Source organism: Diabrotica undecimpunctata, chromosome 3 (assembly GCF_040954645.1).
Source record: "Diabrotica undecimpunctata isolate CICGRU chromosome 3, icDiaUnde3, whole genome shotgun sequence".
Classification (NCBI taxonomy): Eukaryota; Metazoa; Arthropoda; class Insecta; order Coleoptera; family Chrysomelidae; genus Diabrotica; species Diabrotica undecimpunctata.
The window spans coordinates 31,265,562-31,281,274 of NC_092805.1; the positions used below are offsets into that span (position 1 = coordinate 31,265,562).

Sequence of the window (15,713 nt, forward strand, 5' to 3'; positions counted from 1 at the left end):
ATGGTATTCTATCATATTTTTTTTCAATCATCTGGGCGAATCTAAGTTCATCCATGTCTTCACCTGTAGTTGAGAGTAACTACTGATTTTTACATTCAATATTTTCTTACGAACTTCCATCAGCTACTAAGAAATTTCAATAAACATAATTACGAACATTTAGTTCTCAATCATTAACTAACAGTGCGAGATAGATAATCAACTTAACCAAGTGCGGTTTGGTTAAATTTTTATTTCGGTAACCTTTTTGTATTCTTGAAAATTTATATTTGATTAATTTTTGTTATTTGCTATAATTGTTATGCGTTTTTAACCCAGTGTCTCGAGATATGCCATTAAACAGCAAAGACCTTTAATCAACCTTGGTTGAATTTTTTCTTACTCACTATCAGGCTCTCTTCGCTGATAATTAAACCTGTGCATTATTATATTGTGGTATTTGTAAAGGTACCGACATCATTGTGCTGTTGAATATATTGTTTTTGTTTTATGTATGTATTTTATTTGTCGACTCCTAACAAAGTTTTCTGATATGTATAACCATAACTCTGAATATTTTCTTTTTACCTTTAAATATTACTATACCTTTGACCAGTAGAAAGATCAGACCGATTAAGTTTCGTAGGTAAGTAGATGGACGGAGTACACCTAATATATTTATTATTTGTTTATGTAGGGTGTTGACCAAATTTTTTGAATAGTTAACTGTTGAGATCTTTCCTTATATTTGGTCTCAGAACCAAAATATCTTTCTTTATCTCTTTTCTTCTCTAAGGTTTCTTAATTTTCTCCTTGAACTTCAAAAAAATTAAGTGGCGCCCTGTTCCCTATCTTATCTTATCTTTGGTAAGTTTACCCATCTATCTTTTTGTTTATTTCTGTATCTTTTCCAATATCTCTTATCCTATCTTTACTTATTTCGTCCGTTGGACCCATTCCTGGTTCCAAAAGCTAGTTTCGAACCTACGATTCGCTCTCCACCAACCATCTGGCTGCCGTCCGCAGTGTCTCCATTGGTGACCTTTCTAGCACCATCCAAAAAAGGTTTCCGAGGTTACAATATTATATAATAGGCAAGTTTTCTACAGCTGCGCCATTTCTTGCATCTTAATTTTCAACGTTTTCTGTCGAAGCAATCTTCAGTTTTTAAACCACTAGCGGTTATTTCATCTTCGACGTCTTCTCTCTAGGACCGCCTTCGTCTACCTCGTTTTCTTCTGGTGGGGTCTATTCTTTGGCCTATCTTTTTTGTCTATTTATTTTCCGGTATTTTATGCAGGTGTCCATAACAGTTTTGTCTTTTGGCTTCAATTGTGTCCCTTATGTCTAGAACGTTTTTGTACTGTTGTTATATTTTTTGTTTATTCCTTGTTTTTCTATTGCCATCCAGAGCATTGGAAGGAGTACACTATCGTACGCTTTTGTCAGATTTATAAAGACTATATGAGTAGAAAGGTGGTGCGCTAATCTTTTCTCGATAACTTGCTTTAAAGAAAAATGCTGGCTATACAGGACCTGCCTGCATGAAAGCCATATATTCTTGAGAGTGAATTTATGATAATATATAGCCCTCTGTCGTTTGAACAATTTTTTTTATCTCCTTTTAGATGTTGTTAACATGTCTTTTTGTCCACTCCGGTGTTCTTGTCACGTCCTTTACAGAAGTCATGTCCTTTACAGAAGAGGTGAAAACACATAAATAGTAAAACCTACCTTAACCGAAACATCGTTTAACCGAAACGTTTGACAGTTTCAATAATTTCGTCAATAAAAAAAATTGTTCATCGTAAAACGTAAACAATTCCATTAATTTGTCAACATCGTCAAGATTGCTTTCTCACAACTAAAGAATGCAATTAAATACTCAACACATGTTTTTATTACTGAAGTTATTTCATATGTTTGTTTATGTATGTTGAAATAAAATATTAAAATCGCTTTGACAGCGTAAATCATCTCAGCAGCGTTGTTTGTTTATTTCTCGTTATCGATGACTCCCTTATATGACACATTTCGCGCAGATGACCGTATCGTCCGTATCTCACTCTCAGTATGTTCGCTGGTGCCGTATTTGTTTGTTTGTTTGTTTTATTATTTTTTTTTATAAAATTAATTTCATTAAATCACCTGTTGTGTGAAAATGTCAAACAAACGGAAACGTGTTGTGATTGCGATTGAACAGAAATTAGAGGCTATCCGAAGAATTCAAAATGGACAGATTTTACGGACAGTTGCAGCAAATGTTGGCGTTGGTGTTTCTACAGCTTCCGAATGGGTTAAAATGAAAAGCAAATATGAAGAACACGCTTCGAAAATACCAATCAAGAAAACAATGAAACTAAGTCAAAATGAGAAAGTAAATGAAACTGTTTATTTGTGATTTACACAACAAAGATCCAAAGGAATAGCATTATCTGGACCAATAATTTAAGAAAAGGCAAAAAGCTTGCAAAAGCAAGCTAGACAAATGAAAAAATAGGTATGGTATTCGTCAAGTTAATTTATGTGGCGAAAAGCTATCTGCTGACCACGATGCAGTAAACATTTTTAAAACTGAAATGGATGAGTTACTGGCGAACTACACTTCAAATTTACAACGCAGATGAGACTGGATTAAATTTCAGAATGCTGCCCAAAAAATCACTTGCATCAAAACATGAACACAGTGCACCGGGTCTAAAAATGAATAAAGAACGGATAACCGTTCTATTTTGTAGCAATGCAGCAGGAACTCACCGACTGAGGCCTATGTGTATTGGGAAATCAAAAAAAACCAAGAGCTCTAAAAGATATTTACGAAAAAGCACTTCCAATTTTTTATAGAAGCCAAAAAAGCTCATGGATGTCGACCACTTTATTTTCAGAATGGTTCGAAAATGAATTCGCCCCAAGGTGTAAAATCCTTTATAAAATCAAAAAATTTTCCCATCAAAGCATTGTTGCTTGTTGACAATACGCCAACTCACCCTCAAAATCTACAAAATGGTGAGATAATTGTCAGATTTTTGCCACCGAATGTCACGATCTCAATTCAGGCGTTAGACCAGAGAGTAATAGAGACATTCAAGAGACATTATAGATTAGCATTCTTAACACATCTGTTATTACAGGAGACGAATGAATCCAAAAGTGTTCCCAAAATTCACAAATCTTGAAAAACATGTTGTTTAATGGTGTGCTGAGTCTTGGGCCAAGATCAAATCTTCAACTTTTTGATGGGAGTTTGATTTACGATCCTGAAGAAGAAAATGTTGAAGAAACGACAGAAGAAACTGAACCTTTAATAAAAAATTTGCCAGGATGTGACGAAATTAACCAAGAAGAGACACGTGAGTGGTTAGCAGCCGATGACTCAGAAAAAGAATTCATCGACCAGGACATCATTGATATGGTTCTTCATCCAGACAACCTGAGTGTATCAGACGACGAAGAAGACGACCCAAAAGAGAACAAGCAGCACGAGACCGCCGACGAGATTTTCTATGCCTAAGAGGTAAGAATTTTATACAGTAGGCCTAATAAGTCAGGGACACGAGTAGGTTCTGAATTTTTATTGTCATTGCATAAAGTTTTGTCCTTTTCGGATTGCTTTACGTTTCGTCGAACAATCGAATGAGGCAAAACCATATGACGTTCTGCAAATGAAACGATGGAGAGATACAGCTGCAAAACATTGTTGTCAACAGAAAACGCAAAATAAAATAGAAGATTTCTTAAAAAAAAACATGTTAAACTTGTTCATTTTCCTTAATTGTATTACTTTATTCTATATTGACTTATTAGAAAACATTACGAAATGCCCTTAGTATTTTTTAATACCAAGTTTGACCAAGATTACTATTTAATTTGCTACAAGAAGAATACTTTTATTACAATTATTTCGGTTAACGGAGTTTTTACTGTAGTAAGTCCCGAAATACTGTTGGGCTCTGTTTTAGTAGTTCGTTCGGTATATCTTATGATTCAGTATATCTTATGGTTCATGTTTTCCGATTTTTTAGAGTTCTTGTTGCATCTTTGGCCTCCTGTTATTTTATCGTCAAAATCATATTTCACTTCATATGTTTTTGTGATGGTGTTCCATCTAAGATCTTTCTTCTATTAAATCTATTGTACTAGTTAGATCTCTTCTCTGAGTCTATAGAATATTCTATAAATATTTGACAAAATTAGCCATTATTCAAAAGAAATCATCTGTTAGCGGTCTAGTCACATTAAGGACATTGTGAACACTATACACTATAGGTAGGTAAAAAATCTAAAAAAATATACCAGATTTCATTATCAACATATTTGGAGAAAAAAAAAACATAATTTTAGGCAGTATGCTTAGTTCAGAAATCACAGGACTAAAAGTATAGAAGAGCAGCTAGAGCAGATGATATTCCAACTGCAATAATTAAAATGGTTCTCCAATCTTTCATATTTGATAAAAACTTTATTTTAAAGTCTGTAAAAATGAAAATTTGTAAATGAAAAAGTCTTCAGAGACTGATGACCAGAATAGTAGAGTATGAACAAGAACACAGTCTAACAAAGAACGTCAAAAAGTCCAAATTCATGAGAATATTGTAATGCCGGTTCTGGAAACAGAATAGCCGCGATGCTTTAAGATTCAAGTCCGCAGGTTTTAACCAAACCCATCTGATCGAAGGCTCGAGAATGGACTATAAGGAATATTGGAGGAAATCACGATTCTCAGTAATGGGGAAACGACAAGAGAGAGAGAGAGAGAGAGAGAGAGAGAGAGACATTTTAAAAGGATTTAAGGGAGATTGGAGTAAGGGGATGGACAGGAATTCGACTGGGAAAGATGGAAGAATGTTTTGAGGGAGGCCAAGGCTCACGAAGAGTTGTAACGCCAACTGGTGATGATGACTTTCAATTTTAGGCTTAGGTTTCAACTACAGAGTATTTGGTTCATGTCATTAAACGCACTGAGGGCAGCTGACGTCATGAAGGGGTCTACCTGTTAAATAGAGATATTACTATAAGGGCCGGCTTCAAAATATGTAAATACAGAACGAATTACATTTTAGGTAGTATAAATTACAATTACGAAAAATCTTTATTTGATAAAATATATTTAACTAAAAAAGATAAAAAAATTTAGGATTTGGTTTCCTGAACATTTCGGTTTTTTTTATTTTTGCTTTGCTTTTTAAATAATTGCTGTTTAAACTTTGCATACACTCGTCATGTGACTCGTTCAAGCCCTTTCAAACTCCTTTAAAAAAAGGTTTTAGAAAAATTAATGTAAATGATTTTAATCACCCTTAAAAATTTACTTTAATTGCTTGAATTTACAAGGGAAGTTGAAGGTAAGTATAACCTAAATCCAAATTTCCATGCAAAAATCAGTGGAGATAAGATATTCAATGACTTTGTTTTAATTATAACTAATCCGGGGGGAGGGGGATGAGATTAGATGTAAAACTGTGATAAACTCTTAAATTATGTTGTTTAATGTAAATCGGCATTTATTCACTTCATTAAAATATGATTTGAATCAATTATCCCCTTTAATTTACAACTGTACGATTTTTTTCCAGTAGGGGTAGTTTTCAACCATTAAAAATAAAAAACAACTAACGGCACAAGTCCAAAAGTGGAGGGTGTGAAGTGTCCAAATGTTCATACAATTCGGTGGTCACGCGGAAAATTATGGGGTATCGCCATATTGCGCGGGCATTTACTGGCCTACTTGTAAGGAATAATGCAACATACTAGTCAGTGTAATTTTTAATGTTTTGATAAATCACCACTTATTAATACAACAGTCATAACCATTCAATTTTTGTGCACGAATGTAAACTTTTCATGTAAACAATTAACATCACCATTAAGCGGACGATCACTTTATTTTTGTCCAAAAATATGATGACATTGAATATATCACTAGAAGGTTAATTGAAAATTACATCAAATGGGGGCTAACTCAATGTTGCTTAAACTGAATACTTGATTGAATGAGTCCAAAGTATAAACCCAGAAATGAACAACTCGGATATATACAGCGGCTGTTTTTCCATTTGTAATGGAACCACGCGGATGTCTCCTGTTAAACTCAGCAGCAACTTCTTTCTCCAAACAATCAGATTATTTCGATTTTTTCGTTTTAAGTCCACGGCATTTTAATTAGGTGATCACTAAAATAAACTGAATAATAAACTCAATGTAATAAACTAAAAGTTTAATCTGACTGGCATTGATTATTTCACACGTGTCAAATTATATTGACACACATGACACACTAGTTTATCAAATAAAAAAATAATTTTTGTAGTTATTGACCAAAATAATCGAATAATAAAAGTACCCACGAATTTTTTCATGACATTTGGATGTGGGTTAAGAATAATATTTGGAACAACTTTTGCAAATAACTTTTTCTGATATATCTAACGCGAAGCAACTTATATGCAACATGTAAACAGAACGGGTCGATAACGAATACCAAAACGAATCATAAACTGGAAGCCAACCAGAAGAAGGATAAGGGTACGCTCAAGATAAATCTGACGACAAGGTTTTCCAAGGTATACTCAGTCCATATAGTCAGTTAAATTAGTTAGTTTGGATTTGCACAGCCACCTGCATTTTATGTTGTATTATATTCTAAGTATGTTCGGTGGTCATATTATTATGGTTTTGGTAGATCGGAGCAGGGTCCATTTATGAGCCCTTCAAACACTTAAACCTCCCGAGACGGGTCCATTGTAGGTTGTTATAATACTTTTCTATTGTACACACCTCACATTTATATTGTTGTGAGTCACATATCCCTGATTGCGGCTCTGTACGTTAGAGAAATTCGAGATGCCTCTCCGTCACGAACTCCGATAAATAGGTGGCTCATTATATAAGCCAGCAGAGGCATAAGATTAGTATTGGCGATTCAACGTATCAGTGCGAATTGTTTTTGTAAGCAATAATTATTAATATAATTAGTAATTGTAACATTTGTAATTAGTGAACTTTTAAATAAAGACCGTTGTAATCTTCTGTTATAAAAACTGTGCTATAATGCATTAACAAATCGTGTATAGCTATTATCTCTCCAAACCGACGAAATTGTTACTTTCTGATTGCGCACTGTTGTCTTCATTTAAAAATTTAATGCAGTTTTTGTATCCTTCATAACAAATTAAGGCAACAAATTCGTACTGTTATAGAGCTGCACAAAAATAGCTAAGAAAGGCAATGCCTCATTTATTTCTATTAAGTATTCTACAAATGCTGAACCTATATATCTTGCACAAAGTATATTTGAGTTACTTATCTAATCGTTATTGCCGTATCGTTTGCTTTCAGATGCCTACAGTTTTAGCTAGAAAACCGTTGAATCGGTGTAGACAAATTATGTTTAATTCCGTTGTCCACTTTTATTATTAATTACAAATGTACAATCGAAACAAGCTTCTTTTTTTCTTTATAGATCAAAATCTTACTAGTATAGCTTACTGTATGTCTCCTCTTTTGCAGGTTCACAAAGTTCTAATAAAAGAAGAAACGAAACAAGCTTATGGAGTAGAGTTCGTCAAATTTGGCACGAGACGGGTAGTCCACGCTGACAGAGAAGTTATATTAAGCGCAGGATCTCTTGGATCTCCACAGATGTTGATGCTGGCTGGAATCGGACCGGAGGAACACTTAAATGATATGGGTATCAAAGTTATTAAGAATTCACCTGGAGTTGGTCGAAATTTGCAGGTAATTATTATAATGTAAAGAATTAATAATATCAAAACCAAAAATACTTGTTTTTTCTCCTAACGCTCCTGATTTGTAGATATTAGTAGATATAATATATATATATATATATATATATATATATATATATATATATATATGTTATATGAGAAAATATTAACCTTGAACTAGCTTAAGTTCGCCGACTTCAGATTTCATCATCCCATTCCCATAGAAACCGCTGAGCACGCATTAGAACTTTGTACGAACCGTTGGCCAATATTCATGAGAACAGCAATTCAGCACTTCATACCAAACATATAAATTACCATTCTCAGATGCCGAAATCACTCTTAGCTGCAACTTCGACCAGTCCAGTTAATGTAGTCATTTTAAATTAATTTAATTTTGTACTATTATTTAATATTTAATTTGTAACAAATAAAGTTCTTTTTTAAAAAGTCAAATACGTGATTAGTGATCTAACAATTGGCGCAGTCAGTAGGATCCGGTTAACGTTGCTAGAACACGTGTATACTCACTGGCAGCGGCGGATTCTCATCCCTTAACGGAACAAAGAATCTACGGAAGTCCTCACTCCTGTGACCTACGGAAGGAACACCTAGTGAAGCCCCTGGTAGCCGAGCAGAGAGAACAAGACAACCCTTAAAGAAGAAAGCATCTCCGAACAACCTCACTCCTGTTATCTACGGAAGGAACACCTAGTGAAGCCCCTGGTAGCTGAGCAGAGAGAACAAGGCGTCCCGATGTTCTTCTTTATGTAAGTGGATTTTGAATCATCTCGTTAATAATTTTGTTATAATAATTTACGAAATTGACTATACTGCAAGTCAATTAATTAAGATACATAAAAAAAAATACAAGTTGATTATCTAATATTTGAAATTATTGATATTTCTTTACATACTATTTTATACTGATATTTTATTGACATATTTTTTTTTACTTGCTATATTTTGGTATATTTTTCTTGATATATTTTTATTTGGTATATTTGATACATTTTTGTTGATATATTATTTGATATTTTTATATTGATACATTTTTGCCCTTTATATACCACCACATTTTTTTTTCTCCCTTATATACTGATACATTTTATATTTCTCCATACTTCTATTTTTCATTTTCGTTTAAAAATATCTCGAAAAATGCCTGAGACACGTTCCCAGACTCAACAAGAAATCGAACCATACAAGCTTTCGGAAATATTTTCTATTATCCCAGAATTTGAAGGCGATCCGATTTCTCTTTCTACATTTTTAGATGCGTGCGACTGTGCTTTTAAAATGGCAACAGGCGATCAGCGCGTTCTATTAACGATTCACGTAAAAAATAAACTCAAAGGTAAAGCTGCACAACTTATTAATTCTAGAAAACCAATTTCTTATACAGAAATAAAACAATTACTAAATCTACATTTCGGAGACAGTAGAGACCTGACCTCTTTAATACAAGACTTACAAAGACTAAAACAACTATCTAACGAATCTCCTCTAACTTTCTTTAACCGTTTACAAGTTCTGAATGCAAAAATGCACGCCTCGATCCAAGTATCAAATTTATCCCCAGATCAAAAAACTGCCCAATGTGACTTAATCGATACCATGGCCCTAAACACACTTTTAACCGGTTTAGAACCTCGTCTAGGACAAATTATTAGGGCTAGTAATCCAAAAGATCTCATTGAAGCAAGCAATCGTATTAGACGCGAACTTCAATTGTCATATTTTGAAGAACAAAAATCTAATTCTAGATCAACTATTCCTAAACCCTCTCAACCAATGAGAAGACCCTCATCTCAGTTTACAAAATGTACAAATTGTGGCCGCATTGGTCATCTAAATAGTGAATGCCGCTCTTCACGTTTCGTACAGCCAAACCAAACTTTTTCTAGGCCACACGGTTACCAAAACCAATATAATAATGGACCTAACAACTATCAAAACAATCAGAACCCTAATAGGAATCAATATTCGTCCAATAATCCAAATTTCAACCAACAGAGACCTTCCTTTTCATCTCAAAATCAAAATCAAAATCGTCCATCTGTTATTCAAAGAAACCCAAACTTCCAAAGAGCACATGTTTTAAACGAATACCCTGATGAAATGACGACTAACTATTATACAGACGAATACTATACAGATAATTATTATAATACCGATAATTATGAAAAGTATGAAACAGATTATTATACAGAAAATAATCCACAAACTGATAACATTTACGAAACCAATAACACACAAAATTATCAGGATTTTCTTTCACTTCAGAATCGAAATCATCCTCCCAATCATACGAACCCCTCAACGGATATTACGAATATCCAAGAACAAATCCAAGCACTCAACTTAGACAACTTTCACCCGAATCTCAATTTTCCCGAACAGACATTCATGTAACCCCATTTCATACAATGAGTTCCAAAAATTTATATTACATTAACGATGCTACCAACACTTTTAAACTTTTAATAGACACAGGTGCTGGAATCACTGTTTTCAAAGAAAACACAGCACGCAATTATCATAATAGATTTCCTGAAAACGTTACTATTCAAGGTATAACCGATCAAAAATTGTTAATAACAGAATCTGTCCTGATTCCCTTCACTGACAATAATCCTCACAAAGTCTTTATTTTCAATTTAGACATTGATTTCGATGGCATAATAGGCCTAGACTTTCTAGATCATTATGAATGCGTAATAGATCTTAAATCCCGACAGTTGCATACAAATTTTAAAACTGTCACCCTTCACAAAGTAGGACACGAGACAAACACACCTCCTAAAGACAAAACACCGACACACCCCACAGAAATAAGACAAAACGAACCTAAAATAAAAATTAAATCAGATTCTAAACAGGAATCAAATTTAAAATATCAAAACCCTATAAATGAAAAATATACTATTGTAAACAATCGAGATCAAGACAAAAATCTTGAAAGACCAGAGAGAAAACGAATAAAAGGAAAAAACAGAATTACCATTGACAGCCGGACCGAACAAATATACAGACTAAAATGCAACTTATCAAATACAGATGCCATATTATCAGCTCAAGAAATAGAAAAAGTTAGATTACCTCATGCATTAGTCCATGTAGATGAAAATGGAGAATTCTTAACTTCCGTACTAAATGCTAATGCTATGCCGAAGACAATCGAATTTTCAGACATTTCAATCGAACCTTTCAAAAATTCGGAGACAATCCTATCCTACAACGGAAATGATTTTGAAGAACCCGTAGTAGATAGAACACGAATAATTAAAGAACAACTAAGAATTGATCATCTAAATTGCGAAGAACAAGAACTAATTCTAGATATATGTACTGAATACGCAGATATATTTTATGTCGAAGGCGACAAACTGACCTTCACAAACGAAATCAAGCACAAAATCGAAACAAACAACGCTAAACCTGTCTTCACTAAATCCTATAGATATCCTCAAATACATAAGGAAGAGGTAAAGACGCAAATTAATAAAATGTTAGAAGAAGGAATAATCCAGAAAAGCGTCTCGCCCTGGTCGAGTCCAGTCTGGGTCGTACCGAAGAAATTAGATGCGTCAGGAAAACAAAAATGGCGAGTTGTTATTGATTATCGAAAACTCAACGAACTCACAGTACAAGACCGTTATCCTCTACCACAAATATCAGAACTATTGGACCAACTAGGAAGATGCCAATACTTCACAACACTAGATTTAGCGTCTGGATTTCACCAGATTGAAATCGAGCCACAAGACATCCAGAAAACGGCCTTTTCCGTCGAAAATGGACATTACGAATTTGTTCGCATGCCATTCGGACTAATGAATGCTCCATCTACTTTCCAAAGAGTAATGGACAACATCCTCTTAGGAATACAAAACGAAAGATGCTTAGTGTATATGGATGACATAATTATCTACTCACCCACTATTCATGATCACATGTCACGACTAACAGAAGTTTTTAAAAGGTTACGAAAAGCAAATTTAAAAATACAGCCAGACAAGTGCGAATTTTTAAGAAAAGAAGTAGCATATTTGGGCCACCTTGTAACAGAAAATGGTGTAAAAACAAATCCAGTTAAAATATCTTGCATCAAAAACTTCCCGGAACCAAAGAACACCAAAGAAATAAAATCATTCTTAGGCTTAGCCGGTTACTATAGAAGATTTATTCCAAATTTTGCCAAAATTTCTAAACCACTTACGAAACTACTTCAGAAAGACGTACCTTTTATTTTTAATTCTGATTGCAAAGAAGCCTTTAACGAACTCAAAAATATTTTAACTTCAGATCCAATACTTATATATCCCAATTTTGAGGAACCATTTTTACTAACGACTGACGCTAGTGCATTCGCGATTGGAGCCGTTCTATCGCAAGGCCCTATTGGAAAAGATTTACCCATAGCTTATGCCTCCAGAACATTATGCGGTGCCGAAACAAAATATTCGACTATAGAGAGAGAACTATTAGCTATCGTATGGGCAGTCAAACATTTTAGACCATATCTTTTTGGCCGAAAATTCACCCTGATTACCGATCATCGACCCCTTACATGGCTTTTCTCGATAAAAGATCCCGGAAGCCGATTAGCGCGTTGGCGCCTAAAACTCGAAGAATACAATTATAAAATAGAACATCGCGCAGGAAAAATAAACAGAAATGCAGATGCCCTCTCAAGGATAAAGATTAACCATTTCAAGGATTGTGCAAACTTTCAATCAAAAATCTCATTACATGCATCGAATGAAGATGACACGGAAACTCAAGAAAACGAAGACGACGATGAAGAAAATATAGAAAAAATGTCCGAAGAACTTGACAAGTTTATCGAACTGTATAGAACTAAGTCAATAATCGATTATTCTAAAATTGAAACATCGAATACGGACTTATTAGACAAATCCAACAAAAATATTGTTACATTTTTTTGGCAAAATAAACTTGAAGAACTCCACGAGAAAATAATGAATGACATATTCGAAGAAAACATGGAATACAGTAACCGAAGAATTAATATTGTACACAGCAAAACTGTAAAAGATCGAAAATATTTTATTATACCATTACCGTTTGATCCCGAACGAGTAATATCACATTTGTTTCTTCTACTTTTTGCAAATAAAGATCAATTCGATGAATCAAAAATATATTGCGTCGAAAATAATCTCGAACTACCTATCCTAGAAATATTTTCTTATATTTTTGCTGACAAAGAATTAAAATTAAGAATCTGTCAAAATATAATTAAAACAGCCAGCGAAGACGAAATCCCTCAAATTTTAGATCATTACCATTGTGGTAAAAACAATTTACATCGAGGAATAAACGAAACTGTCAGAAGAATAAAGCAGAAATACAATTGGAAGAATTTAACAAAAGATGTAGAGAAATTTGTAAAAGCATGTGAAATTTGCCAAAAAGTTAAGATTTGCAGGAAAAACTTAAGTGGACCACTAGTCATAACAGAAACTCCAAAAACACCATTCGAAAGAATAAATATGGACATATTCGAATACCCTACTAGGAACTACGCTTTAACTATTCGTGACGAATTGACAAAATTCACGCAAGCCTATCCTTTGGAAGACAAAAAGGCAGTAACAGTAGTCAAGACACTCCTACTCTTTTTTCAACACTATGGAACACCACTAAGAATTCATTGTGACTGCGGTCGAGAATTCGAGAATGCTATAATCAAAGATCTATGCGAATTATACGACATTAAACTAACATTTTCTAGCGTTAACCATCCACAATCTAATGGATCTATAGAAAGGTTTCATGCCACACTCTCAGAAATGATTAGAGCAAATCAAGCCGAGAACCCAAACGATCATCCCTTCACTATACTTCCTTATGCAATAATATGCTATAACAACACAAAGAATAAGACCCACGGTTTCACACCATATGAACTTATATTTGGGCACACTGCAGGCCGACCACCAGAAACTCTATACAATCAAAAAACACTAATTAGTAAATATATTCGAGACCTGAATAACCGCATGGAATATTTTTACAAAGTAGCCAGAGCAAAAACAGAAAGACAGAAAGAAAAGGCGAAAGTAAGATTTGACGAGAATATTTCAGAACGAAGACCTGATTTTAAAATTGGTGACAAAGTTTACGTAAAAGAATCCCAAATTAAATCAAAATCGGATAATCTTTTTAATGGACCTTTCGAAATTCAAGAAGTTTTTACAAATTCCGCAATTATCCTTAACCCCAAAACTAACCAAACCTCTAAAGTAAATTTTGACAGACTGAAACCTTATTTTGAATAATTTTCCTTTACAGATTCTATGGACTCCTTCCTATCGTCCAATCCCAAATTCTCCTCACTCCAATTAATAACACAATTGGAATATTTTTTCATGAAAAAGGAACTATACGAATATCTAATGACAAATGGACTTTACTTGTTTACAAAGAATTATTACCTATCAAAACTACAATATCCAATAATGACAGAATTTTGGAAAACCTGTTAGAAAAATTTATTAACGTGGATACACCGAGAAAACTTGCCTTTCAAGCCGAAGTACAGACACATGTTAGTCTGCTAAAACAAATCTCAAACTCCGTTAATTTAAAATATAAAGAAATAACCTCTGACACAGTACCTTATAATAAACGCCTAAAACGCGGTTTAGTAAATGGTATTGGAACAATCTGGAAATCTATTACTGGAAATTTAGATGCCTCTGATGGCGAATACTTTAATAAATGTATAAATAAGATAAATTCCGATGAAACTCAAATTGAAAATCTCCTAAAAAATCAAATATCTGTTACCACTTCAGTTATAAGAACTTTCAACACTACAATTCAAAAATTGCAAATAGACGAAGAAACTTTTAACAAAGACTTAAAAACTATCGAGACTACACTTCTGGACATTAATAACGACATCTCCTTTTACCAAGCACAATTACAAATACTAGATTTATGTGAGTCCTTAATGGAAAGCTACGTATTTTTAGAAAATTATTTAAATTATATACTAAATTCTATCACATTCTCTCGCCTGCAAATTCTACATAGTTCTATTATTTCGCCCATAGACTTAATGGACGCATTAAAAGAAATCTCACAGTCATTACAAAATAATGTATTGCCTCTACCCACTTATATGTCAAATATAGCTCAGTATATTGACATAATAAAACTGCAAGCTTATCAGCTTGATTCAAAAATTGTTTTCGTCCTCGAAATTCCGTTAGTTGATCCCGAAATATTCACCTTGTATCAATTATATTCAATACCAATATTAGATAATCAAACTGGTTTTCATCATATACTTTCAACTGTTCATAAATACATAGCGCGAGATGATGATTCAATTTCATATGTCTTACCCATGGATACCGAAAAATGCAAACAAATCAGTCAAAACCAAAGAATGTGTACAGACATTCTTCCGTATCCCATAGACACAGATGCTATATGTGAAGCCCAGCTTTTGAAACCTCTCAGCAACTTACCAAAAACTTGCCAGATGTCCATGCTCTTGGCACAAGGTTACAATGTACAAGAAATTGACCGAAATTTATGGTTACTAACCATTTCAGATCCATTACCAGTAACAATCAAATGTGCAAGAAAAGACGTCACTACACAAATAATCAAAACAAATTCAATCTTAAGATTAATTCCCGAATGTATTGCATTCATCGGCAGTACCAGAATTCATGCTAGAGACCAAATTGAGAAATATACAAATATCACGTATAGAAGTCACCCAGTTAACGTACCCTACAGATGCTGTGACCATTTTGAGACAAAGAGTCACCTATCAAAATTGAAACCACTAAAACTCAGTAAAATCAACGTAGACGACTTAAATATTGCACAACACAAATTGGACCAATATTCAGAAGAACTGGACCATATTATGAGCCAATCATTCATTGAGGAACATCTACCCTTATTCACTATATCAACCTTATCCCTGATTATTATCCTAGTTATCTTATACTTTTTCTG

The 15,713-nt window shown here is 33.8% G+C and overlaps 2 protein-coding genes across 2 annotated transcripts in view; one reads left to right on the forward strand and one right to left on the reverse strand.

Moving 5' to 3' along the window:
- Flo2 (flotillin-2) overlaps nt 1-15,713 on the reverse strand; it is a 372,138-nt gene that overhangs the window by 192,403 nt on the left and 164,022 nt on the right. The gene's annotated exons all lie outside the window — the stretch shown is intronic.
- The window catches only part of LOC140436633 (glucose dehydrogenase [FAD, quinone]-like), a 115,826-nt gene that overhangs the window by 76,675 nt on the left and 23,438 nt on the right, over nt 1-15,713 (forward strand). Inside the window, exon 4 of the mRNA XM_072525626.1 lies at nt 7,486-7,713. Coding sequence (XP_072381727.1) covers nt 7,486-7,713 — 228 coding nt within the window. The remainder of the gene's footprint in view (nt 1-7,485; nt 7,714-15,713) is intronic.